This window comes from Polyodon spathula, chromosome 24 (assembly GCF_017654505.1).
Source record: "Polyodon spathula isolate WHYD16114869_AA chromosome 24, ASM1765450v1, whole genome shotgun sequence".
NCBI lineage: Eukaryota > Metazoa > Chordata > Actinopteri > Acipenseriformes > Polyodontidae > Polyodon > Polyodon spathula.
Genome location: NC_054557.1, coordinates 4,519,793 through 4,547,691, shown reverse-complemented (window position 1 = coordinate 4,547,691; position 27,899 = coordinate 4,519,793). Strand labels below are relative to the sequence as shown.

General features: G+C 37.7%; 1 protein-coding gene across 5 annotated transcripts; it reads left to right on the top strand.

The window, feature by feature from the left end:
* The first annotated feature begins 12 nt into the window (after positions 1-12).
* On the top strand, positions 13-26,881 carry LOC121298957 (ubiquitin-like protein 7). Of its 5 annotated transcripts, none has more exons than XM_041226342.1 (11): positions 13-31; positions 17,090-17,276; positions 17,975-18,094; positions 18,722-18,804; positions 20,072-20,156; positions 21,656-21,713; positions 22,567-22,700; positions 24,263-24,312; positions 25,176-25,349; positions 25,706-25,834; positions 26,322-26,881. In XM_041226342.1, exons 2-11 carry the CDS (start codon positions 17,093-17,095, stop codon positions 26,457-26,459), a joined length of 1,155 nt encoding a protein of 384 aa, XP_041082276.1. In that variant the 5' UTR covers positions 13-31; positions 17,090-17,092; the 3' UTR covers positions 26,460-26,881. The 5 variants fall into 5 exon arrangements, with proteins under 5 accessions (XP_041082276.1, XP_041082275.1, XP_041082273.1 ...); XM_041226341.1 differs by lacking the exon at positions 13-31 and adding an exon at positions 1,839-1,948; XM_041226339.1 differs by lacking the exon at positions 13-31 and adding an exon at positions 15,514-15,584.
* The last annotated feature ends 1,018 nt before the right edge of the window (positions 26,882-27,899 follow it).

Below are 27,899 nucleotides of genomic sequence, written 5' to 3'. Positions count from 1 at the left end.
CTGTGCGGGACGTCATCAGCCGCCTCGAAAGGTGGGTGCACAAGACTTTTCAAAACTAAGAAGCCAGAATTTATTTGAATGTTAAACAGGCTGATTACTTGGGGGTCAGAACCAAAGTATTCTAAACAGTTTGGAGAAATCATGCAGAATGTACTTGTTTTTCTATGTTTTGGTAGAGTAGGTTCTGAATAAAACATTTCAAACAGCCAAGTTTAAATAAAAATGTCAGCAATATGTAGTGGCTTGCAGTGCATAACAAATCTTTATTTTAATCCAGGTTGTGGCGACAGTAAATAATAATCCCAGGAAATACATGTGTATTGCAGTTTTAAACCACGGGTTACAGTCCCGAAATAATAAACATAGTATAAACACAGAAAAAGTAAACAAATGCGATCACACGTCCAGAGTGAGTGCTAACACGCAAGTGGTGAAATACAATTTATTAGTGCACAGTGGTAAAGTGTTGTCCGGGTTGGTGCTGGCCTTAAGCGACAGCTCCCGGTACGTGTTAGCCATCTAATAAGAACAAGTACAATTAGAAACGACAAAACAAACAAACAAAAAACATTTAGAGTTACTTTTTATTTTCGTTCAGCAGTTCAACAGATCGCTTAGCCATGTCCCCTTTTGTACCGTCACTCACCCCCCTCTTGTTTAGCTAGTGCAACTGTTTTTTCTCCAATCCACGGTTGCCACATCGTTTCCCGTCTAGAGCGATGACTTGATGTACCGTGGCTTCGCCCCCTTTTCTAGATGGCCGACTTCCACCTTTCCCTGGAATGAATTGTCAGACCATCCAGTCCGGGCACACTGTTCCCTTTACACAGCGTCCTAACAGGTTGGGAGGGAGATTTATAACCAAGATTCATTCTTTCTCTGTCACAGGAACATAAAATGAATTTAACAAACATCCTGTCTACTGGTTTATCTTTCAAGGAAGTGGCGTGTATAATAATTTTATATTTCTTTAGCAAAGTTTTAGTTTTTTCTTTCCTATTGGGAGATTCGGCGACAACAAGTACAACGCTTACCTAAAATCCTACTAAATCACCCAAATTGTTCATAAACCCCAAAAGAAATGACCTGTAGTGAAGTAAACATATAGAAACTTCATGAGTGCCACACCAATCCAAAACACATTTCACTAAAGCCCCAAGCCAATAGAGATTTTTTTCTTTTAAGCGATACAGCATTTTGTTACCTATGGTTGTGATTACCATATACCAGGACTTCAAAGTGCAGGCATTACCGGAAAGTTACTAAATTGCTTTACATAACAACGAATGCTTACCGACCCAAAAGAAAAAAAATTGATGGGTTGACAGATCTCAGTGAAAATGTTATTTTCTTAATAATCTTCACACCCTCATCTGTTTACAAAGATATAATACGGTATACTTTCAGTGGATATTTGCCCTGATAGAAGCCCTAAAGTCAAGTTATGTCAGACATGAAAAGGGTTAAAAGGAGTTGACATAGTTAAACCAAACCAATACTTTTAAGCGCAGTACAGAAACCAGGACCAGAGGAAATATTTGGAAATTAAGTGGAGAAAGACTTAGGACAGAGGGAAGGAGATACAGAGAGGGGTGAGGGTATGGAATGGGCTGCCTGTACATGCTGTTGAGGTAGAATCACTTGAATCCTCTTAAGACCCACCTTGTCAAAGTTCTGAGATCAATCAGCTACAAGGATAGATGGTGCCTCTCAGTCGTAAATAATCTTATGTTCTTAATGTAAAGGGACAATGATACTCTTATTACACGCTAAGACACATTATCAGGTTACTTTTACTTTAGATTTTCATCCATTTCTTTATTTGTTTTTTATTCTAGGTGAGGATGAATTGTGGTTGTCAAAGCATCTTCAGGTTACAGCATAACGGGCAGAGCAGTATCAGAAATAACAGACTAAAAAACGAGCTCTCAAGTCTTCAAACTCGCACGTGAGTGTGATGGGGTGCTCCCTTCCGGATTTCAGTTTCACCGCACATGTGTTTGAAGCATCAGCTCCAAGTGTTTTAATTTAAACTGTTTAATATGCTTTATGTTGAAGTTGCTCTTGTGAGCATTAGCTTTACAGAGGACAAATAACCGTGTGCTTTTTTAAAATAATTTTAAGTATTTTATTCTTTATAACTTTTTTTAGTTGTATTTATTATTTTATACTTATTTTATATACATTGCCCTGCCTGATAGTCTTAAATGTTTTAGAATGATTGTTTAGGAGTATTACCAACCTCAAGCTCCTATGCATAACAGAATAGGAATAACCTTTAGCGCCACAGTTTTGACAGGACCGCGCTGTAAAGTATCAATTACTGCTATTGTTGAGTGTCACCTTGTATAAAGGTACTTTAATATATAAATACAAATAATTTAAAATTAACAGTGCATTACAGGGTAAATAAATACAATTATACCCAAACAAACTTGGATTTTTCATATTTAAATTTTCTTTCGAAGTGAAGATTAATTAATTTCAGAATTAAAGCTAAACCCTTCTATACCATGAGAAAGGAGTGAAACACGGGTGTCTTTTTGTGTTTTACATATAAAAGTATACATTTGTTTTAGATTATATATTTTTATTGTACTAATTTTAAAAACGTTAATACAAATACTACTCTGGTCACTTCTATATACAAATACATTTCATTCCATTGATAATCCAGGAAACCCTGTCAAAGGTTGTCAAACCCTTGCTTAGGATCAATAAATACAACTATAAGGATCAACTTACTATCTGCTGGAGGAACATTCTTTCAAATGTACTGCATTTGGTGTAAATATTGTAGCTGTTCAGAGTTCTGAATATGCACTTATTTTTTGTTGCAATGTTGTTAATTCTATTAGCTTTACCAAGTCAACTGGCGTATTTATTTATTTTTTTAAGTTGTTGTGCAGTATGTGTTGTACTTTTGTTTTAAATTAGATGTTCTTGATTGATGTGTTTATATTGATGTCTTGTAAAACAAAAAACAAAAAAAACAACTTCACCAAGGATTTGCTGCAGACCAAGTTTATCCAGCATAATAAAGTAATACACTTATTATTTAAATACAAAACACAATGTTATAATAAAAGGAACACAATCATTTATATTGAAAACAAATAGAGCAGGTCATCTTATTATTTATATTACAGGGACCATGTTACTCCAACCTGTCTACTATGTTGACAACTGCACCCCTTCTTGCTTATCACTATTGATAAGCACCATTGGAAATGGAAAGGTATAGTAAAATGAGACACTACTCAGACTTTTAGTGCGTAGTATTAAATAGGATTGTAGACACAGATATGGGGAACATGAAAAAATACAGTGGCAGTCTAAAATTTAGTCTACTGGGCCTTTTATTTAATAAACATGTTTGTTTTTATAACCTGATGTTATTTTTTGTAACCCTATTAAAACTGTTTAAGTATTCATAAATACTATAATAATATTTTTTTTTTGCTTGGTTCTTATCTCAGCCATGTATGTTTGTAGGATCACTGTAAGTTAGTTTGTTTTGTAGTCGCTATTTAGGTCACAAAAACTGCAACGCAAGTATAAGTTTACATTATTTGAAAAACATATATTTCAGCAAGGTCTTATTGATTAGAAATAGAAAGGTATCTCTGGGTTTAGACTAAGCTTTTTTTTTACCAGAAGTATCTCCACACAAAGTAAAAAACATTTAATGTTTCCAGCTGCAATTCCTCTATTCCTCTATTGAGCTTCCAGTTTTTTGGCAACACATATAAAGCCCCAGCTGTCTAAATACAATTCTGCCTTGGACTGTGTTAATGGAGAGTATTTCATCGCTTCTTGCTGTATTACTGTGGAATGCATTTGTTCAGCTTACTAATGGCGAAGTCTCAAGCCTATATGTATATATCTTATGAGATTGTGCAGTGAATGATTTTACTTCCAAACACACACAAAAAATCTCCCAACAAACCCCATCCCAGCAGATGTTACTGCATTGGAATTATATTGAGACTCAATTAAACCAATGGATCTTAGTACACACATGGTATAACAACAAGTTTCTTTAATACATCAATATGTATATATATATATATATATATATATATATATATATATATATATATATATATATATATATATATATATATATATATATATATATAATAATATAAAATGAAAACGATGGTGCAACATTTTTAATAAGTGACTAATCTTTATTAATGTTAATGCAATTACGAATATTAATTGTAATGTTTGTCCTGCTTAATTTTTTTATTGTAACTTTACTATACAGTGCCGTGAAAAAATATTTGCCCCTGTCTGATTTTCTGCATTTTTGTATATTTGACACTGAATGTTATCAGATCTTCAACCAAAATCTAATACTAGATAAGGGACCCTGAGTGAACAAATATTTGATACATATTTCATTTATTTATTAAAGAAAGTTATGCAACACCCAATGCCCCCATGTGAAAAAGTAATCGCCCCCTTAGACTCAATAACTGGTTATGCCCCCTTTAGCAGCAATAACTGCAACCAAACGCTTCTTGTAGTTATTGATCAGTCTCTCAGTGCCATGGAGGAATTTTGGCCCACTTCTTCATGCAGAACTGCTTCAACTCTGTGACATTTGTGGGTTTTTGAGCATAAACTGCTCGTTTCAGGTCCTGCCACAACATTTCAATGGGGTTTAGGTCTGGATTTTGACTAGGCCATTTCAAAACTTTAAATTTCTTGTTCTTCAACAATTCTGATGTAGACTTGCTTGTGTGTTTCGGATCATTTTCTTGCTGCATGAACCAGCTGCGCCTTAGCTTCAGCTCACGGACGGATGACCTGACATTCTCCTGTAGAATTCTCTGATACAGAGCAGAATTCATGGTTCCTTCACTGATGGCAAGTTGTCCAGGTCCTGATGCAGTAAAGCATCCCCAAATCATGACACTACCACCACCATGCTTGACTGTTGGTATGAGGTTCTTACTGTGGAATGCAGTGTTTGGTTTTCGCTAGACATAGCGGGGCCCATGTTGGCCAAAAAGTTCCACTTTTGACTCATCTGTCCATAGAGCATTGTTCCAGAACTCTTGAGGATCATCCGGGTGCTTTTTGGCAAACTTGAGCATTCACGTTCTTAGTGAGCAGTGGTTTCCGCCTTGCTATTCTGCCATGAATCACATTTTTGCCCAATGTCTTTCTGATGGTTGAGTCATGAACACTGACTTTAGCCGAGGCGAGAGAGGCCTGCAGATCCCTGGATGTTGTTCCAAGGTTCTTTGTGACTTCCTGGATGATTTTACGCCTTGCTCTTGGAGAGATTTTGACAGGAAGGCCACTCCTGGGAAGATTCACTACTGTCTCAAACTTTCTCCATTTGGACAATATGGATCTGACTGTGGTTTGGTAGAGCCCCAGAGCCTTAGAAATGGCTTTGTAACCCTTTCCAAGACTGACAGGCATCAAAAACTTTTTTCCAGAGGTCTTCAGGAATTTCTTTTGATCGTGGCATGATGTGCCTCTAGAACCTGTGTGCTGACAACTTCACTCTGATGGTAAGGGCCAAAGTTAGTCAGATTTATATTGGGCAAGGCTGGCCCAAATCAGGCCTGATTGTTAACCAAAGAATTCAAACAGCTGACCCTAATTATCCCTTTAACTTTTTCACTCCTGAAGATTGCATGTTTGATTACCTTGCACACAAAACAAATGAAAGAAGCACCAAACTTTGGTGTCATTTTTTTCTTTCAGACTCCTCTATATACTACTACAACTCACAAAAGGATCTGACCAAATTCAAAGTGTAAAATGTGCAAAAATGCAGAAAATCTGACGGAGTAAATACTTTTTTCACAGCACTGTGTGTGTGTGTGTGTGTGTGTGTGTATGTATGTATATATATATATATATATATATATATATATATATATATATATATATATATAATATATATATATACAAAAAAGTAGATGATAGCCCAATGTCACTATTACCACAATGTCACAATGTTTAACAGGGATATGTGAAACCATGTCAAAAGCTGATACCACAACTCAGGGTATTCCATTTCTCAGTGGATTTCCTGTGGGGGCTTTTTCAACCAGTACACCAAAATTAAATACTATCCCTTTATGATAAAACCCCCAAATATTTGCTTTCTTATATTTTCCTTTCTGACATAACCCCCTTGCAGTCTACATTACCAGAACAATAATCATTCCAACACAGCTGATGATTATTTTTCTATTATCTTCCTACTTCCAAGTTCCCAATCTAGGACTCCCTGCTTCCTCCAAAAATAAGTCTGTTGTTTGTGAACTTGTTCACCATTGCTTCTCCTGTCCAATTCTGTATATGTTTTAAATCCCTTTTGGATTTCCTGAGCTGCTGCTCACACATCAGTTGCACCTTTCAAATCAAAGCCGGCTTCTGTGATTTATAAATGAGTACGAGCAGAGGTCTCAGAACTGATCCTCTGTGTGGCACTTTGTCAGGCCCACAGCAGCTGTGGTAAAAGAGCTAGCCTGGCAGAGCTAATGCTTCGCCATGCATAATTGTATGCACATGCACTGGAGCCCAAGGGAAATGTGTCTGAGTGTCAAAGCCCTCAGCATTTACTTGGCAAACTTCAAAGACTTTTCATGTGTTAAGTTATTCAAACTGCAGTAGACTGAATGTAAATCTACATATTATAATCTGTTTGGAACATTTCAATTTTAGTGTTACATCTTTGCAAAAAACAGAACATGGTAAATAATTATTTGATTATCCCCAATCCGTTCTCATTTTCATTTAAAAAGGGGAAAAGGTTGATGAAGAGAATAAAGGTGATGCCACCATTTTGAATTGACTTGCTGTTGGAAGTGAATTCTGAGTTGTGACTCGGGTATAATTTATTGAAGCAGGTGAAGTCAACCATACCGCTATTGCTGTTAGGCACTTTGATTGTGAATCGTAGCTGCAGTATAAAATAATAAAGTTGAAAAAAAAAACTAGGGTTTGTGCCAAAGCCTCTGATCTCCCTCCTCAAGCCTTGCCTTGCCCACTTCCTGTGCTCTCACTCTCTGCCATTTCCTGCCCAGATTGTGGCTATGACCGGGGGTGGGAGGAATGAGTCCCAGTTCCGAGGCAGGGCAGAGGTCCTGGCTGGAGGATGCTTGAGTCAAGTTGGGCGGACAGGCTGTCTGCAATGAGCTGAACTCACATCCGCATGTAAAGAAATCACCCAGCTTGTTCAACACATATCCTTTCCAGAGCAAGGGTTTGCTCTGATTGTTATGTTGCAACTTGGAATATTTCAGGATATAATACATTATTTCTCATCATGCCACAGGTGAGAAAATAGGTTGATGGGTCTCAGTTTTCCTGTCTTTATTTCTGATAGAAGCTAAGAAGTTGAGCAAGGCCAGAAGTGGTTAGTACTTGGATGGGAGACCTCCAGAAACAGCAGACTTCAACCAAGGCCCTGTTGTAGGTGCTGTCTTACCCTCCTTTCCTACTGGAACACTTTCAGCAATCATATCCTGGGAATGGATCTGATGGTTTGAAGAACAGTGGGAAAGATTATTACTTGGTTTAGCTGGAAAGCAAATTAACCTGGGTTTCCATGCCGGGGGGACAATTCATGCTAAAATAAACAGCTTCGTGGGGCTGAGGATGCTCCATTTTGGGAATTGCAGATCAGTTTATATGTTTAATGTTTAATGAGTTCATTTAAAAATTGTAATGGTAAAAGCAATTAATCTGGGATCAGATAAGGGGTTTAAAAAAGTGGAAATGAGCTAATAAGTGATCTTGGCTCACATAATTAGATCAGCAGTGTAAAAGCAAACAATCATGGGTCTGAAGCATGGAATAGATCCCTGAACTGATCCAACCCCAGATTTTTTACAAATGCACCAGTCAAAGAGAGGTTCCAAGTGTGTACATACGGGATAAGCAACCGTAAGTGATGAATCGGTAAAATAATTCACTGCTTCAAATACACATATGCATTCTTCAATACAGATAACTACCAAGTCACGTTCACATCAGGTTGTGTTTTGTGGAGAGCCCAAAATACTGGCACCAAACATCACCACACCACAGAATAATGTTTCTATGGTGACGTGTGGTTCCTGTAGTTGAGCTACACTAATGTGTCCAATACTGCAGTGTACCATTTTTTTATCTTGGTTGTTAGATAATCAGGGTTCAGTTATACACGCTGATGTGGATGAAATCACCTGTGAAGGGAATATAGTGGAGGCGGTCATAATTATGTATATGTATGTATGTATGAGATATCTCAAAGACCACACACTATACGAAGAGGCCCTTGTTCTTTCTGATACCAAATGACTTTGTGTATGATAGTTCAAACTCATGCCAATGTTCCAGCTATAATCAGATCAGTTGACCTAAACAGTGTTGGATACAAATACTGGTCGGTATTTTTAAGAACTTGTAAGAATAAAACATACTGACTCACACACTCTTTTAGAGATGCTGGTTTTGTCAAAGTTCTCATAACGATTGTGACAACAACTTTATTTGGAAATGTCACCACTTAGATCAATGCACATGAAAATATTGACTTAACTTCCTTCTTTACAAACATGTTGCCAAGGATAGCAGTTCTAAAAGTTATCTTCACGTCTAGATGGGCCAAGTATTTTGTCCCTTTATCTTTGGGGAATTAAAAACAAGATTCAAGCAGGTTATTGTGATTACAGTCAGGGGTGAATCACTTGTGTTATTTTTAAATGTGTTTCATAAAAATCAAAAACAATCTGTTAAAAATCTCTTTGAAAGTGTAAAACCCTTACCACGGTGATGTAATAGGTCATTTTGAGCAAAGGTACCAGGGTGCCGAAACTATTTATCTTTACATTTGTGTTTAAATATTGGTAAATCCTAAAAATAAAAAAAAAACAATATCCAAGTAAAGAACCAGGATATTCTCAGCACAATAAAAATGGGTACTTTTACATACAGGTAGACATACATGCAAATACATAGAGAAAAAGTCTGCTTCCCCTTCCTTTTGACCTCTCAGTGTAGGTTTTCTCTGTTCCCAATTTACCAAACGTGAGACAAAATTAGACATGATGCAGAGAGATTTTACCATTCCTGGCAATAATGCCTGTTACAAATTCAGTAAGCTAGGCTTCCTTCTTATCTGATCCCTCCACAGTTCTTATATTCCACATGCTGTAAATTCGACATTTGAACATACTGTAACATAATACTAATAACATAATGGTCTTAAATACCTCATCGAATTTTCATGACACTCCTCTGTGTACTCTGTTGATATATGCCACGGTCATCAGATTTGTTTGTCATGGTGAGAGGTCTAATTGTGAACGTACAGCATTACAGTATACTGCTGACATATTGCAGCCTTGCTGGTAAACCTCTCCTTTGGTCATGTCTGGCATGCAGTGGTCTGAGCCTCGCCACATGCTTTCTCAAGGTCTTATCATCGCAGTTCTTCTTTACCAGGAAGTCTTGTGTTGAAACGGTTTCTTGTAGGTTGCCTGCTTTTAGATCCAGCTTTTGACCCGATGTAATGAATACAGACACCTTTTGTAAAATCAAGGTTAGGTTTTTAAACCTACATTTTATTAAGGTTAGAAACTGGATACAGGTGCAGATTTTTATAAAAACGTTTTTAAATTATAGGTGTGGGGAAAAAACAACATGTTATAGCAAGTGTGTATTTTCATTTTTAAATGATTTCAGGTACTAATTTAGTTAATGGAAGTTCTCAGTTTTTGTGCCTGATTCTCAGGATATCTGTTACAGTTACACTTCCAGGGTCATTTCATCTCAACAGTGTCCTCTGGGTCAGATTGCATTGCTGTCTGAAAGCATGTCAGTGAGCAGGGGAAGCAGCTGCTTGGTTAATGACAGGAAACAAGCCATTGAAAGGGGTGACATGACCAAGCAAGTGTAACAATAATGGAAAGCATGGATTGCAAATAGAGATTTCTTAAATCAAGTGTAATACCATATACTGCATGTTTCCTATAACATGTTTCTTTCAAAATCGACATTGATCGACAAGATTTATGGAATGATTTTGTTAGCTACAATCACCATAGCACACATAAGAAAGCAATCAGTACCTGCCAGTTTTGACCAAGACAGTACTGCTGAAAATACAGTTAATCTGACTTAAATGTTTATGGAAAGTAACAAGGAATAATTTAAAGTAAATTTAATAGCAATTGCATATCTATTTCATATTAATTTATGTCATGCAATAGAAAGTTACCCATGTTTCTTTATAAAACTGCTCATTTAAGACCTACGTTGCTAATGGAAGTGCAAAATCGGGATCAGTGGAATTATCTTTTAAGATTCTATTACTTTAAAGAGTAAGTAGCTTCACGTGTGAAATGTCTTTGTTTTATTTGTACAGCCCCCTTACCTTTTTATGAGATGTGCAATCATTCTGCAGGGCTCATAATTATCAAATACTGTATTTTTCAGTCTGTCTTCAGAGTTCCTGAGTGCAGGAGCTTCTCTTTAGTTCTAGTCGCCTGCCATAAATATTTATAACATAGTCTAGATTAAAGTGTCTTATTAAAACACTTTAGATCAATCCTCCTTTTCTATGCTTCTATGCACTAGACTAGGGTCCTGGTACTTACTAATATAGAGACACTTAGCCTACATTAAATTTGCAGTTATATAGTAGAAATTAATATCAGGGAATCTTAGTCAAAGTGACACAGAATGAACAAAAAACTAAATATCTGAGGAATTGGAATAAGAAACACTCAGAATGGTTGCAAAAAATGATAAAAATGTAAATGAGCAGTTCCAAAAAGAATCCTGTCTGCCCACCAAGGGCTGATTGATGCTGTGAAGCTCTTTGGTTTTGGCAGCTGGTCTTAGTTTACAGAGTGAGTGCGTAAGCAGGGTCAGAGTTCAGGAGAGAGACTAGCAGTGACTGATGAGGAAACAGCATGTGGAATGTATTTAGACACAGATCTGGTGAGATTAGCTATCCCCTCTCTTTCCCATACTGATTAATGCTTTGGAAACTCCATTTGTTCTCTCTTACTGTGTTTACACTTACAACGGACCTGAACTGGCTCAGAGTCGACCAGATTAAAAGATTCTTGTCATTTGAGCCACCCATTTACACTTCACCACAGACCTGAACCGGATCAAGCCCAGTGTGCACACGCATAGTCCCTGAACCGTAGCGTGTGCCTGATGATGTCATATCGACCACCTCTTCCGTGAAGACATTCACCCCTCCCCAAAACACAGAGGCGGAAGTGTTTTAGACAACAAAGATCCATTAGAACTATTGAAAAGATTGGAAAAAGAGAAAACGTCATAGGCAAGTAGGAAAGAAAGAAAAAGAAAAGAATTCCATTAAATACATTTATAAAACGAGTGTCAGAAAGCAGAGCACAGCAGCTTGAGAAGCGGTTAGGGCCCAAAGAAGATCAAGCAGTTCTTCAAGTGAAGACCTAGAAGAAGTAGGTGTAATGTACTTTTTCTTCATCAGACCATGCTTAATAATCCTAAATAAGCTAATTTCATATCAAGTTAGAAATACAAGTTGATCAAAAAGTAATAACTTCTCTAATGTAAATCTTTAAAAATAATTCTTCAAATATACTATATATATATATATATATATATATATACATATATATATATATATACACACACACACACATATATATATAAAATAACATATTAAATTTAAATAGCTCATTTCCTTCCCCTAGTGGCAGATACTTGAACACAAACAAGTTTCAATCTCTATCAAGATAATAGAGATTGTAAACAGTTACTGCAAAATTCAGTATTTTTTTTTTATTTCCAAAAATATATTCTAGTGACAACTGCTACTTGTGTGTAACACTAATGTACATTTTCATTTCCTGTCATTAAGCTGGATGGTTGTGAGGCTCCCGAGTGGCGCATCCAGTAAAGGCACTCCTCGTGGAGTCTAGGCTATTTCATTGTCGACCGTGGATGGGAGTTCCCAGGGGACGACGCACAATTGGCCGAGCACCGCCCGGGACAGGGTGTCCTCGGCTCACTGTGCACCAGCGACCCCTATAGTCTGGCCAGTGCACCTGCAGGCTTGCCTGTAAGCTGCCCAGAGCTGTGTTGTCCACCAATGATGTAGCTCTGAGGTGGCTGCATGGTAGTCTGCAGTGTTTTTTTTTTTTTTTTAAATGCCAGGTGTCCTGTTTTTGTATTTTGAAAAGGTGGTCACCCTAGTGTCAGGGTAGGAAAAGACCAGCTACATAACAAAACTGACATTCTCAAATTTGAGAATGAAAGTCTTGTATTATTTACATGTATTTACATACAGTAACCATACAATTGTTATCCATGAGTATATATTTTTACGGTTACTTTTTAAAATATATATTTTTGCTCCATGTCAACCTGTGGCGGCTTGTGCTTTTGACTGGTCACAACATGCTCCAATTACACTGTTGTTCTGCAACTTTTCCACCGGCGCCTCTCCATGGCTACCATGGCAATGCCCTCATTGAATGAATGTGGTGAGTGGTAAGTCGTCATGGTGACCAGGGAGCTTCACCCAGCACTGGGAGCTCTGTGCCTCAGTACTGCAATCTTCTGGCTATCTGTTGCTGCACTTTCACAACCTGCGAGGGCTTGTTCATCTCACCGAATTGCAACATACATATACTGCGTTAACATATTCCTATACATGACTAACTGTCCTAAAACATATAATGAATATTCAAATCTAAAAGAATACGCAATTGTTGTTCTACAATGACAAGGATTTTAATCACAATAACCAAATATATTCTACCCGGCTTCACTCAAGCCAATAGTTGATTCCAATCATAACCTCTAGATGGCAGTTTAACACCACAAATTCTATACAGTCTTTAAGCTGGTTTGCTATCACTGTGAAGCTTGCACGCTCCAGTTTTTCTATACATTCCTGCAGTTTGTTGTCAATCCATTCCGGCGACTTATTCTGTTCCCAGATTCATGTTTCCTCATCTGGCGCCGCTCCGCCAATCTAATCAGCTTCATGGAGGCACCTTATTCAACTTTCAAAGTCATCATTTCATCAACACGAGCCGCCAGTCAGTCACAGAACCATGTCCTACGATTATCAACATTTCAGTCAATGCCCTCCTACCAACAATAGACAATACTCTCATAAACTGCTCCCGACCAATCAATAGGTTTTGCAGATGCCTTGGAGCAACACATTCTTCATCCTCTCAGGTTCTGCAGCGGTCTCAGATCTCTGCATTTTTCATCTCTCCCAAAAGCAGCCCCATCTCTGGTTCCATCTAAATCTGCCTGAACACTGAAAGACCAATATCTACCGCATTCAGCAGATCCCTACTCTCTGCAGCAGACCACCACACTCTACCAGTTGGTAGTCCTCCGTTCTCTATTGCAGATCTCTGCTTCACCAGATCTCTGCTCTCTACAGCTGGGCCTCTGCACACTACTGACAGCACTCCACTGTTTTCTTCCTCAGACCTCTGCTCTGTTCAGCAGATGCCGTCGTCTACTGTTAATCGCTACTTACTACAGCAGATCTCCGCTCCCTCTTCAGATCTGCTCACTACTGCAGCATGCAAAGTTGCTCTAGTTTACTGTTTAAATCTGCAACTGCACTTCTCCAGAGCCTACAACGCTCCAGCTTTCCTCCAATACACAGATCGTGGCAGCATTCCCACAATCAAGGCTAACGCTAATCCCCATCTAATCAAAATACGGGGCACTTCCTCAGCAATCCTATTCATATTTCCGCTCATCCTCTCAAATGTTACAGCATTAATACTTGGTGAGATGTGGTATGAGACTGGAAATCTGTCTTGATTATGCGTTAAGGATTTCCACTATTAAGAGAATAACTGGAGCTGCGAAAGCCAAATCTCTGAATGTGAGTTTACTTTTTCCATTTCAAGCAGACATGATAGTAGCAAACCGCTGATCGATCATCGTATTAACTAACACATAGAATGGTGGCATCTCATCCCTCTGCCCTTGTTTCTAGAATATGGGGCGCAAAGGAGCCGTGCTTCCCCAGTAGCCGATTCATATGTTTGTTCAGTCCAGCTGCCACCTCAGCCCTCAGTTCCAGCTCTCCTTCTGCCTATACTTTCAGTATCCAAGTTCAGTCAGCTGGTCCCATCTGCTTCCACAACCCCCATCCAGAATCCTCAGCTTCTCCAGATGCTATTTGATTGAATCGTACTCTCAGTAACCTCCTTCAATCTGCTCAGCATTACATGTCTGCAGCCCTCCACCTTGTTCAAGAGCTCCTATTCTACAGCCTGCTCAGCGTTTTCAACCTTCTGCGCCCAGAATCGAATAATCATAGAACTTCAATCAAAACCGGATCCTGGCTCTCATCGTCCATGCTATGGATTCTCTCCATCTCCCTCCAGTCTCTCCACACCAGCAGTTATCCTTTTGTCATTTTTATGCAGTATAATTTTTACCAAAATAAATTGTTACTGTGATCATATGCAATCTCCATTGATACCCTCCCTCCCTATTGATTTTATTGAGTATCAATAACAAAACAGAAATGTGATTGTGACATTACAGCCCAAATGGTATGTTTTCCACAGTATTGCATTGTTAGGAGAATCCTGTGACCAATTCATTATAAATGCCAGCTAACCATCCTCATGATTATTTTTAATCTTTTTTTTGCCGTTTTTATCGACTCTCTTTATCTTGACATATGTTTCCTCTTGTAAATTGTATAATTTTGTTACTTTGGGTAACTGACGTTAAATAATGTCCTTTTCAAGTTTCCTCAAAAGTAAGCGGATCTCTACATGTTTGTAAAAAATATGAAGTGACAAGGAGTGAGGGAGTGTAATGTACCATACAGTACCATGGTACTTTTTTTAAGGGTTAATTGATCACGGCCACTGATTCTCTAAAGGTAATTCATATTGCAATATTAAGGACGGGTTAAAAGAGGCGGTCTTTGTGCTAGCTCGCCAGTGTTGGGGATTCCAGTGAGAAGTGAATCGTGTTGCGTGCCTGTATGATTACTTATTACTGAATACAGCGCCTGCTGTTTTGAGCTGCATTGCTGTTTCGCGCCTTCCTTAAAAAACAAACAAACAAACAAAAAAACTGTACAATATAAATAATACGAGTATATACACAACAACTGAAATACATTAACACAATTCTAATATTCTTTAAAAGAATAATGGGCGTAATAGGTTTAACAAACAGTTTTTACTCCACTCATCCAGAAGATGGCAGCAAAGCACACCTCGTTTTTTAATTTAATTGATTTGCCCATAATTCCACACTTTTTGTTCAGAAGCTCAGTCACATATCCTCAGCCAATAAGGGTCTTTGTACATTTGTATTATGGTAAGTAAAAACTACATAATATAAGCACATACAAGATACATACACGAATGGAGAAATGCGGTAAGATCTGGAAATGCTTCCCGAAGCACAATTAATACCTTTCCACCGTCTTCCGCATACGGGTCCAAAAAAAACAAAACAAAAAAAGAACTACAAATCCCAGAAACCACTGAGCCGTTTCCGTTTCCGAGTGATCGTGCAGAGACAGAAAATAATATTTTTGCTTTCTTTCTGCTGTAAGTATTCGGGTTTTAGTAAGATTTACTTTATTTCTGATCTGAAAGTTAATCGCTAAATCAGACTAAGATTTGGAGCCATATAATACTAGACTAGTCTGCCAGCTGCAATATAAATAAGAAAGAAACATTAGGCTTCAGAGGAACTATTACGAAGCTTTCTAGAACTGCTGTTTTAATAAGGTACTCGTAAACTGTAATGAACTGACATGCCTAAAATGTTATAAAAGTAAGTAAGTAAGTAAGTAAGTAAGTAAGTAAATAAATAAATAAATAATAAGCTTTACCATTAAATCAAAAACGACAGATAGTCCTGACATATATTTGTCAGATAATGTAAGTTGTGCATTCTTGTGGAGAAAACCATCTATATACATTATATATATATATAATATATATATATAAGTAGTTGTCCTATATATATTATTATATATATATATATATATATATATATATATATATATATATCATATATATATAAGCAATTGAACCTGAGTGCATAGAACATGTCTTCTACGACCAATACATTTAAACAGTTGGTGTAAATTAATGTTAGTTTTGCTATGCACAGCATTTTTTGAAAGAAAATCCAGTGGTTGACTTAACTGTGGTTAATATTTTTTGTTTCGTTTTGGAAATTATCTGTCCATGTGAGTTTTTTATTTTATTTGATATACTATATGTCATGTTCCTCACAATTTAATATTTTATTGCGAAGGGTGTTGTAAAATGTTTACCGTATGAACCCAGGTGTTCCCAGCAAAAGCATGTTATTATTTGGAAAGACAGACCCTGATGCCTACTTTGATTCGGCACTGAGCCCTGAATGACACTGACTGGAGAATGAGCGCATACTTGGTCCCTATTGCACATATTGGCAAACAGGATTTTTAGGAATACGTACATTTTAAAATCTTCTTATTAGCATCATAACGTTATTAAAGGTTTTGCTGTTGACTCTTCAGAGCATACATTTAACGTTATACAAGTTTTGTATGAGGTGGCGGACTGTCAGAAAACTCGATTGTCAATATATATGAATTTGTGAATTGTAGATTGTCAGACGCTAGGCAAATTAGTCCAGACATATTAAAGGTGTATTTTATATTGAGTTTTGTGCCTTATGGTGTCTTAGATAAAATGAATTTTTGACCATGCCTTTTGGGGATCATATAGTGGAGCCGTACTCTGTGTATATCACAGAAACTTGGTAAGGATTCAGTTCTTGACAGTATCAGAATCAAGAATACCTAAATCTGTAAGTTTGTATGTATGCTGTTAATGATTACAATAAGACCAATGTTAGTATGTGATTGCAAGGCGATTCAAAAACCTGCCGATGACACATATTCAGACCTATCAGCAGATCACTGTTAGCTTTCTAATTTACTAAAAAAGCTATAAACAAAACTCATATGGAGTTACTTTATTGTTTCTTTAAACAATCCATGATGTAACAACACACTAAAGGCCTATGTTTATTCTCTTATGTTTTTTCCCGTTAGAAAATGTCGGTATCAGAGTGGCGTATTGCATTGAAGCTGGCAGACAAGCCCTCCGCAGCAAAGTCGTTGCTGCACCTTCCTGAAACGGACCCAGGAGAGATGTCTCCTGGGGGTTACCAGATCTCCACACTAAAGCAGCTCATTGCAGCCCAGCTTCCTGACACTGTGCCTGACCCAGAGCTCATTGGTAAATAGGAGTAGGGCCTAGAACAATACAGTGTGTAAAGTGTGTGTCTGTGCTGGACATGACTGACCTGTTAGTCAATTTAGTAATGCCTTTTATAAAACACTTAGTGCAACTGTATGTGATTTGGGAACGCACAGTGCGCCCTTCAGCCCACAGTAGTGTGGAAAGACAGACTGACTCACAGTACTTCTAGTTCAACTCCATACATACAGTATTGTAAGTCTTTACTGTTTCTTTCAAAGAAAATCAAACACATGGTGGTGCTACATGTATGTATCCCTAAAGCTACTATTTTCATTTCACTAACCTAACGAATGCCAGAGTCCAATGTGTGCTTGATTCAGATGGTCAACCTTTTCAACTAAAGGCTATGATGTCATCCCATTCCCTTATACAGCGCTAAACTCACTACAGCGTTGATTGTAGACATGCTGCCTTACAAAGCCCAGCAGGTGTGCACTTGAGTTCACCAGGTGCCTGGACAGTATGTTCCGTTGTAGTGCAATAAGGAAAAACAATGCAACGCTCCCTCTTAGACCGATGACTTCACACAGCCAGCATGCAAACCTGCACCCCCCACAGCCTGGCTTTTCCAGGTTAACCATTCAGGGACTGTGACACTTTAAAGCAAGTTGTCTTACTTCTAGTTCCCTTATGAAGACCTTGCTTGCCTTGACCTCTGGATTTGTGCATTGCAGAGCTGGTGTATTGTGGAAGGAGGCTGAAGGATGAACAGAGCTTAGATTTTTATGGGATTCAGCCGGGATCAACGGTCCACATCCTAAAGAAATCCTGGCCAGAGCCAGAGGTTAAACCAGGTGGGTAGAGTGGAGGTTCACATTCACTATTGAGAGATTAGTATTAACCGTACGTTTTAAAGACCAAGTACTTTGAGAATAGATTCAGCTAAAGATGAACATATTATGCATACTGTACAGTTGTTGCATTTAAAGCTCATGTTGAAAGTGTCATGCTTGTTCTGTAGGTGTTTTCTTGACCAATAAACCCTATTTGAATGTGTCAAGATATAACAGATCTTAAATGTGTCCTTTTTAACCTGCTTCATTTGGTAAAAGAAGAATGAGAGAAGTAAAAGATTGAACATTCTTCTAGAGAAAGGATGACAGTTGGCTCTCTAGGTCATTCATTATCACCTGAAAACTTTTAAACCACTGTCTGACATTGCCTTTAAAATAATACACGTACACGCACACACACACACACAACAGGTAAGGAGCGACCCAGTATTGGAATGTTAAGATTATACATACTAATTGATTGCTCCCATTAGCAAAATCACCTGGATTTGAACAGTTGAACATTCATGTACATCTATAAGGTCTTTTTACTATATAAAAAAAAGTAATTGACTTGCTAGTTTTTCTGGCATGTGTATATTCCTGGTCTGTGCTTTACATGTCTGTATTGTATTTTGTCCTTCACAGAGTGCGTGGACAAGGCTGCAGCTGCAAGGGAGTTCCGGGTGCTTCAGGCAGCTCTGCACAGCAGCCCTTCTTACAGAGACTCGGTAAGCAAGATGCCACCTGTACATTACACAGGCAACATTCATCTCTGGGACATCTTACACAGCTGAATCAAAGCAGGTTTAAAGAGTATCTCTGAACATGCATGTCCATCTTTAAAACGAAGGAATCCTTTGGCCTCCCAACATCATTAAAACGTTTACTTCACCTCTGACTTGAATGAATATGGGTTCAACACGTAAGGACATCTTGTTCTTTTGCCAATAAGTACTTTCTGGTCTCTCTGATAGTACTCTCTTTTGATAGTACCTTTTTTTTTTGGCAGTTTAGTCTGTTCATTTATTTTAGTGGAAGACATGCAACCCTATTGTTGTTCAAATATGGGAAGGATTCACATTTAGCCTTTCACAACATTTATACCATAGCTTTACACAAAGATTTCAGATTGTGTTGAAGGCAGCAAACAAGAGCAACTAAGCAAAACAGTGTTCAGTTAAGAGTAAGGCTGTAAATCTACATTTAATGAACATATGTGAAAATTACCTTCTCTCATTTAGGAATCAGTTAATATATTCTTTAATCACATTGCGGGTTATTTGTTTACTTTTTTATAATATGATAATCGATATAGCCGAGTCATTCTGAGCTTCAATTTCATTAGGTCCAGAAATAAAAATGAACGTGAAGGCAAATTAAAATCTATAAATTCAAGAAATCTTTTATTCCATATTCACTAAAAATGAAAGAGTAGGATGTTAGGATTTAGTGATGTCCTTATTTATCTTTTACTAAATCCTTTTAGAAAAAAAACCTCTCTGATTAAGAAGGATGGGGATGTTTATGTTCCATAAACTAGCAACAGACCCCCCTGCCCTCTTGCAATGCCTGAGCAAGTCGGATACAAACCCGTGCCAGGTCTCTCTTGTATGTATTTGCCAAACGTACTTGATATTGTTAAAATTGTTTGTTTATTTATATATTGGTATACCAGTACAGTGTTATTCTCTGATTGGTGATAGTGCGGGCAAGAATCCAAAGGAAAAACAGTTCTGTGAAGATAATGTATTCTATGAACTGCCTTTAGAACTGCCAAATATGAAATCTGTGCTTTCAATAGTAACATGTCACAAATCCTCTGAGCCTTGATTCACGCTGCATTAAAATTTGTTGGAGATGTAATTGGTTGTGTAACCTTCACACACACACACACACACACACACACACACACACACTAGTGGTGTTGGTGTACAGACCAGTGATATTTACCGGTCTTAAATACAATCTGATTCTCTTTTGTTTTCTCCTATCCAGGTGTTTAAGATGTTGAATAATAAGGAATCTTTGGATCAGATCATCGTGGCCACTCCAGGCCTTAGCAGTGACCCAGTGGCTTTAGGCAAGTACATACAAAGACCTGCTAGTTTGCACATTTTGCACAGGAAATCCTATCCTCACATATGTTAGGACTTTTCCAATGACAAGTTGCATGTTCGCGCTGAGCTTTGTTAATGGGAAGAGAGGAGAAATTGAGAATACATGCCATACAGTCTAATAGTAAGTAGCTTCAGCTTATTTTTTTCCTTATCGTTTAATGTTTGCAATCATTCTGAGTGATTCTTATGTTAAATGTATTTTTTTTTAGTTTTTTTTTTGGGATAAATCTGTCTAAGAAGGCTTTGTAAAGTGTCTTTATATGAGTACGCGCTAGCACCATCTAGTGCAATGTAAGTGTGGTGCCAGAAAAACAAGATCAACTTGGCACTAGATCAGTGGTCTTCAAAGTAATTTTGGCACAGGCATAAATTGATCTTACTTGGCTGTTTGCGGGCACGCTTACTATTGCAAAGGTTCTTATCTTACACAGTGCCTTCTCACAATATTATATTTATACAGATAGATAGATAGATAGATAGATAGATACATATTTCAAATTATTATATAGATATATATATATATTTAAGAGTTTTAGTGAAGGTTATTCTTGGCTCACTCTGATAAAGCCAAGTCTCAGGCAGTACTTGTGCATGCTGTGCTTATTCTTTTAAATAATTTACAGAAAATATGCAATGCAAATATTTTTAAATAGCATGTTTATACAGATAACCATGAATAAAATAATTAAATTCAATTTGACAAATTTGTCAACAATACTCTGTTTTAAAGATCGCTCATCTCCAGTACAATTATTCAGAGAAAGTGGATTCGTAACTAAATATACTGCAGTGTTTCCCTTGTCTGGTGAAATAAAAAAAAAATAGAGATAGAAAATTAAATTCTAAATACTGAAATGTATTATTTTTCTCAATAACAGTCGAAGAAATTCAGTGCTACTAACAAATTAACACCCCGCCTCTGCTCACGAATGATTGGACAACTGTCGGATCTTTCACTTTCCGTTTGGCTACGCACTCGCCTTCAATTTTCATGCAGAATACTGTGAACGGCTTGTGCTTTCTTATGATTGGACAGCTGCGTAAAACTTGGCAGATATTTGACTCTCTTATTAGTTAAGCTTACTGTCAGTACCTGCACCTCAAACAGACACTGTTTACGTCGCACCCAGCTAACTTATGATTGAGCTACCACAGAAACAATGCAGATATTCAGTTGGTTTATTGTATCGCAGAAGCCATTCAGGAAAAAAAACAAAGTTGCGTACTTACAAGCACAGCATAAACAAGCAGCAGTGACTGCTGTGACGCTTTTGTCACGCATTTTCCCTCGCTACGACCTGCCAGAAATGTGTTCACGACCCATAATTTAAGAACAGCTGCCGCAGGTACGATGGCTAGGGACCACTTTGAGTACCACTGCACTGGATCTAGCCTATTTTAAATATAAAACTATGGGAGGCAGATGCTACAATTTGACTTGATTTTCTTTCAATCTTTTTAGGGGTGCTGCAAGACAAAGATCTGTTTGTCTTGTTTACTGATCCCAATATGCTGGATACGTAAGTTTGAAACATCTCACAAAGATCCTTTCCCCTTTGAAGACAGTGTGTGTAGGTTCCTTACCCTTGTCATACTGTAAGATCTTTTTCCCTTTGAAGACAGTGTGTGTAGGTTCCTTACCCTTATCATACTGTAAGATCCTTTCCCCTTTGAAGAGTATGTGTAGGTGCTTTACCCTTATCATACTGTAGCTACACTGCACCTTTCTCCAGGGCTGTCTACTGAAATATTGTATCCTATGCCCTTAAAACCGTGTGACACTTTAACCTGGCCAACCAAAAAAATAAAACCTGTGGTGGGGGATAGGGCATTTGTTGCCTGTTTTATCCCACTATGACCACTTAATGACTAAAACAATTTGGTGAAGTCCCACAAGTGCAGTGGTCTCCTAAATACTATCTGTTTGATACTTGTGTGGAATGCCTGATGGTTGGACACGATCGGTGCATAAAGTTCTGTTTTCTGAAACTCTGAACGTGGTTTTGTCTTTTTCCATCAACAAACTGGAGCCTTTTTGCTGTTCTAAAAGGTCCCAACTCTGCAGAAGTTTAATTGGGAGTTCTGGGAAAAAAAGGATACTAAGTTAAGAGATGAGTGGAACTGCACAGCTTACCACTGTGTGTTTGTGAAACCGTGGGACTCCAAAAAATCTAATGTTGCAAATGTGAACAATTTCCACATCAGCAATGGAGGTGCTATATTTTATGATGGCATATTCGCGTATATTGGTAAATTAAAAAAAAAAAAAAGAGATATATCTTTATCTCAATATCTAAAAGATTTATTGAACATTATTGCACTGTCTCAACTGCCTGGCGACTCAACCTTTTAATCTTTGTCTTCTCTTTACAGGCTGACTGTGTCTCACCCAGCCCTGGTCAACGCCATCATCCTGGTCCTGCACTCAGTGGCCAGCAGTGCCCCTGCTACACAGAGCGCCAGCACCTCCCGCAATGTCTCTGCCAGCTCTTACAGCGACATGCCAGGCGAGTCCTAAAGACCACAGCGCCCCTTGTCTGTCAGGGGTCTTACTGCACAGCATGTGAAGGGAAAGGCAGGGAGTATTGACTACAGCTAGGAAACTCTGATTTTGGGGACTGATGGACAAGCATTCATAATTTCAACCCATTCTGTGATGGTGATCTGTTTACTAAGCTTCATAATACCACAGCTGCTGCTCAAAGTTGGATTATGTGATTTTTTCCAACTTTCCCAATATATCCCAGAAGAGATCAACTTAGTGATCATAGCTAATACAATAGTTCCTAAACCTTACCTGATTTTTACTTGCATTAGCTAAATAGGTCTTCATTGTGCAGTTATAAAAGAAGCACATGGTGTAGCATATGTGTGTTTTGTGTAGTTTCTTTCTGTGCAAAAAGTTATTTAACTTCGGAAGAGACGTTTGTGTACAACACAGTACTTCTAGTATAGTACTATTAAATCAGATACCTGATTTGAAATATACAATACAAACAGTTATCACTCTAATGGAACTAAATAGTTTTTGTTTAACTAAAACGAGGAAAGGAGGGCTTTGTTCAATTTAAAGATGTCAAGTAAAAAAGAAATCGTTAATACACAATGATATGCAAATACTTTGTCTGAGATACTAAAAGCTCTGAGCTGGGTTACTTAGTAACCGGTTTAGGGGTCCATCAGAAACTACTGCGCAAATGTCTTGCTATCATTATCAATTGCACGTTTACTTGCTTGCTTATCAGTTATTAAAATAGAAATCACAAATCAAACAAAAAATGCCACTCTTCTTCTTCTAAAAGATAAAGAGGAATTTACCACAGAATGGTCATTCATTAAAAGAAGTCGAGTGTGTGAATCTCACGTCTGCTGTGAATACTGCCAGACAGATATCTGTGAAACATGGTGAGCGTCACAACTGTATCTCTCACACAGATACGAAGACACACCAGTAATAAGCAAAATCTAACACTCCCCATTACTCTATGTTTGTGCAAATGGGTTTTGAATCGCTTTAAATAATGAATAATGATTGGATACTACACAGCATTTTGTGTTTTGATAGTTGCAGAGTAGTAAAAATGTAAATTAAAAAAAAAAAACATTGTTGAATCTTACTTGGGGTGTTGTTATTTTGCTAGTTATTTTTATAAAGTTTTGAGGTTGAATATTTGAGTCCATGTTTGATAGCACTTACAAGATCCTAAAACACTCTTCATCACTAATATTTAAATATAGAATTCCAAATAACAAAAAAAAATCAATGTATTTTTATTGGGTTTTTTAAAATTTCTACATGCTCTGTGTTTACAGTAACCAAAATTGTAGATGATCAGCAAAAAAGAGACAATTGACTTGCCAGAGCCTAGGTACCTTTTCATTTCTGGCCTTAAAATTAATTAAATAAATAAAAAGTCCACATCGCTTCACTCGGCACATGCTACTAATCTCTCCTTTCAAAAGTTGCCATCTCTACTATGTACCTGTTGCATATTCTGCTCCTGAAATAATTTTGGTATATAGAAACTTGCCTCTGGACTATAAGATCTTTTTTTTCCCCTGAATGTAGGAGGCTTTCTATTTGAGGGACTTTCAGACGATGAAGAAGATTTTCAGCAGGTAAGAATTTCTTGTGAACTGTGGAGATGAAGATGTGTCCTCCCCCAGTCTTTGTGTGCAGCTTCATGTAATAAGTGACAAACATTCACAGGCAAGTGCAGTACATTCTGTAGCTTACTGCGATATGACACTCAACTACTCTGTGCCTAATCAGGGAAGAGACCAGTTCCAGTAATTGAAAAATAACTGTAATTGATTACCTTCACCACTGCGATTAAACCCTTTTATTGGGCTTGCTCCTTTAAGACAATAAACGTGCAGTTTGAGAGAGTGCGCATACATAGACAGAAGCAAGCAGTTTGTATAGGCATAGAATCTGCTAAAGACAAACCTAAGGAACAGGATTGCATATGAAACTGGAAGCTCAGCTGAGACTTGCCAGTCCTTTGAATCTGATTGTTTGGCGATTTGAAAGACAAGTTCAGATCTCTTATTTAATTTATTTATAAACCTTTGCTTTTTTTTCTCTCAATCTCCACCTTCATTGTAGTATTGTTTGAAAATTATAATAAAATCAGAAGTTTAAAGTATAGTTGGTACATGTATAACGATTTCCCTTTTACATTTATGAAAGTAAAACCTTTGCTTCTGTTTGTTGCTTTAGTTACCCTTTCCTGGTGTAAAGATCATCAGCATAGTACTTACTAGAGTGAATTTTGGGTTTTGGTCTGAAATTATTGCATTGCTGCCTGAAATGGTTGAAAAACACTGTATTTGAGTTTTTATATCCTGTAGGTTGTTTGATTCTGATGGAGGTGCTTGTACAAACATTTTTAAAAATAAAACTGCTTATCAAATTGTTCTGAGTTTGTTCTATGGGGGTTGTGGATATCCTGACATACTGCACTTATTTGTTTTCAAAGGGTAGCCGTACCACCCCGTCTACCAGCGGAGGAGCCAACGGCTCGCGCCCAGCTACTCTGGGCTACAACGGTGCTGCCGGCCCTCGACCAATCACACAGAGTGAGCTGGCAACTGCTCTCGCCCTGGCCAGCACACCAGAGAGCAGTGCAGTCACTCCGACCACAGGGAACCAGGTACCTGAACATGAGCCCAAGGCATCTTGACACAGCAGTTAGGGTGATGCCAGGTAGGGTTGCCACGGTAATTTTGATAGGGTGAGGATTTGAAATACCACAGTTGTCATACCATGGTATACCATTTTATAATACGGAAACCTATTTTAAAGAAATACATATAGGTCATGTTTTAATTGCATAACAATATTGAACTAAACAGCCTTATATATGAGACAGTTACGATTGAAAAACTGATCTAGACAGTGTTGTACGTGTCTGTACACAAACCGAATTGTGATATCTATCTATCTATCTATCTATCTATCTATCTATCTATCTATCTATCTATCTATCTATCTATCTCTATTCTTCAGGGCACCTCATCCGGAGCATCCCCAGTAATGGGATCCTCAGGAATACCAGCTGGAACCCCCATCACCAATGATCTCTTCACACAGGCACTACAGCAGGCAATACAGGTGTCAAGCCTTTCATCTCTGCAGGTAAGTGTGTGTCCACCCATTATTTAACTTTTTCAGGGCCTTTGCAAAGAGAAACTGAGAGACCCATTTCTTTCACACAGTTTTGCATATGGATTTATATGAGTAAAATGGCAGTGAGGATATCCTCACCTGTGTGTTCTGGCGATGGACACAAACACATACAGAGTTTGTACCAGTGGGTTTGCAAGAATGTACCAAGGAGGCCCAATAATGTAGAAGCATAGATGGGCTCTTCTCATTTGTACATTTTCCTACATTCTTAAGAAACTTGGGGCCAGATTTATCAAGGTATTATGCCAAAAGTGCCATTTATATCAGCTGTTGTGAAAGTTAAACAAGGAATGACACACTTTTCCCCCCTGAATTAACCTTCTGAGACATGTGGTACTAGTCTTGTAACATTAACAGCAATCCAGATTTCACTGTGCAGTGAAATACAGCCAGAACCGTGTTTTGGTTGGATTCAGGTGTTGGTTTGTGTTCACAGAGCCAGTGGCAGTCACAGCTGCAGCAGCTACGGGCCATGGGGATCCAGGATGAGGAACTCATCCTGAGGGCCTTGCAAGCGACTGGAGGAGACATCCAAGCAGCACTGGAGCTGATCTTCGCTCGGGGAGCACCCTGAGATGAGGGAGAGGGGACCTGATACTGACCAGACAGCTCCACTGTATTTGGACAGAAATACATTTGGAACAAGCTGTGGTACTGGATTATTTAAGAGGTTGTGTTGATCAGGGTTCTGTTGAGATACAGCAGTGAGGGTGTAGTTGAGACTGTTGCTGCCTGAGATAAGGTTGAAAATGGTTGGATGTAACTTTACGGAAATTCTTTTTTCTCTTATGTTTCAGGCTTTTTGTTGACTGAATTGTGTTTTTGACAACAGATGGGTGACCTTTTAATCATCAAAACAAACAGCTTTAGGTATTACAACCTTTTGGTTCTCAGTTATGCTTGTAAGAACTGAAGAGGTTTCAAAATATTTAAAGGGTATTTAAACATTGCTTTTTGAACTGTAAGATGCTAATAAAGTTTCAGAAAAAGACCCAACTTAATTGTATTTTGTCTTCATTTTTTATGATTTATTCAGTTTTTATAGAATACCGGAAGAAAAGCCCCAGTTAAGATCAACTTTCTAACTTACTAATAGACGTAAATAAATCCGCCCTTTTTCACATATACATTTTACTTCATATTTACAAATGATGTGATATACCATTATGCCTGTTTTGGGTCATAAAAACTCCATTCTAGCTTGGATATAAAATTGCATCCTGAAGTATTGAGTCAAACTGTAGAAGCAACAGTTTACTGGAAAGGGTAGTTTATGAAAGCAGTTGGAATTATTGCAACACAGGTTGTTGTTTTTCTCTAATACCTCTTCAGATACCCCAACCAAGACCAAGAATTGGAATTGGACTTCAGTCTGGTGATACAAATCTATTAGAATGGAATTAGAAGTATTGACACAACATATTAAAAAAAGTTTGTGCCATGACGTAATCTATTGCACTGGTGTAATGTATTCTATACAACAGATATATTAAAACTGGAATAAATAAAGTTAATATACATCCATTTAAAGAAGTACAATAACAGAAATACATGGGTAGTTTCTTACATAATAGTATTTGAATACCAATAGAGTTGTAATCTCTAAAGCATTTCCAACAATATTGCATGTGACAGAAAGGCAATACTCAGTAATAATCGTGTTTAAGAAATGGAATAGTATCTGATGATATCTGTTACTGTAGAACAGTCTGTAATTCAGATTTACCTTCATTTTCAATGTGGAATTCTCAAATCTGATATTTTCTAATACTGCAATTCTCCAAAGAACAAGTAAAGGATCTATTTCAAGTTTACTATGATAGAATAGCTTTGATTGAATGGTAGTCATTTTCATTTCAGAACAGTAACTGATTAAAATGGTTATTGTTTTATGATCTTTGAAGTGTTTTTCCCCAAAAGATTCAACATATCCTATGACATCTTCTGGACTGTGATATCTCTTGGCAATTTTCTATTGTTTTGTATTTACATTTAAGTGGTATACTTTGAGTGA

Bases quoted from the DNA above. Each gene is read 5' to 3' on its own strand.
- LOC121298957 (XM_041226342.1), top strand. From the start codon at position 17,093: ATGTCGGTATCAGAGTGGCGTATTGCATTGAAGCTGGCAGACAAGCCC. The intron at 24,313-25,175 runs GTAAGAATTTCT...TTGTTTTCAAAG, and splicing joins ATGAAGAAGATTTTCAGCAG to GGTAGCCGTACCACCCCGTC. The intron at 25,835-26,321 runs GTAAGTGTGTGT...TTGTGTTCACAG, and splicing joins CAAGCCTTTCATCTCTGCAG to AGCCAGTGGCAGTCACAGCT.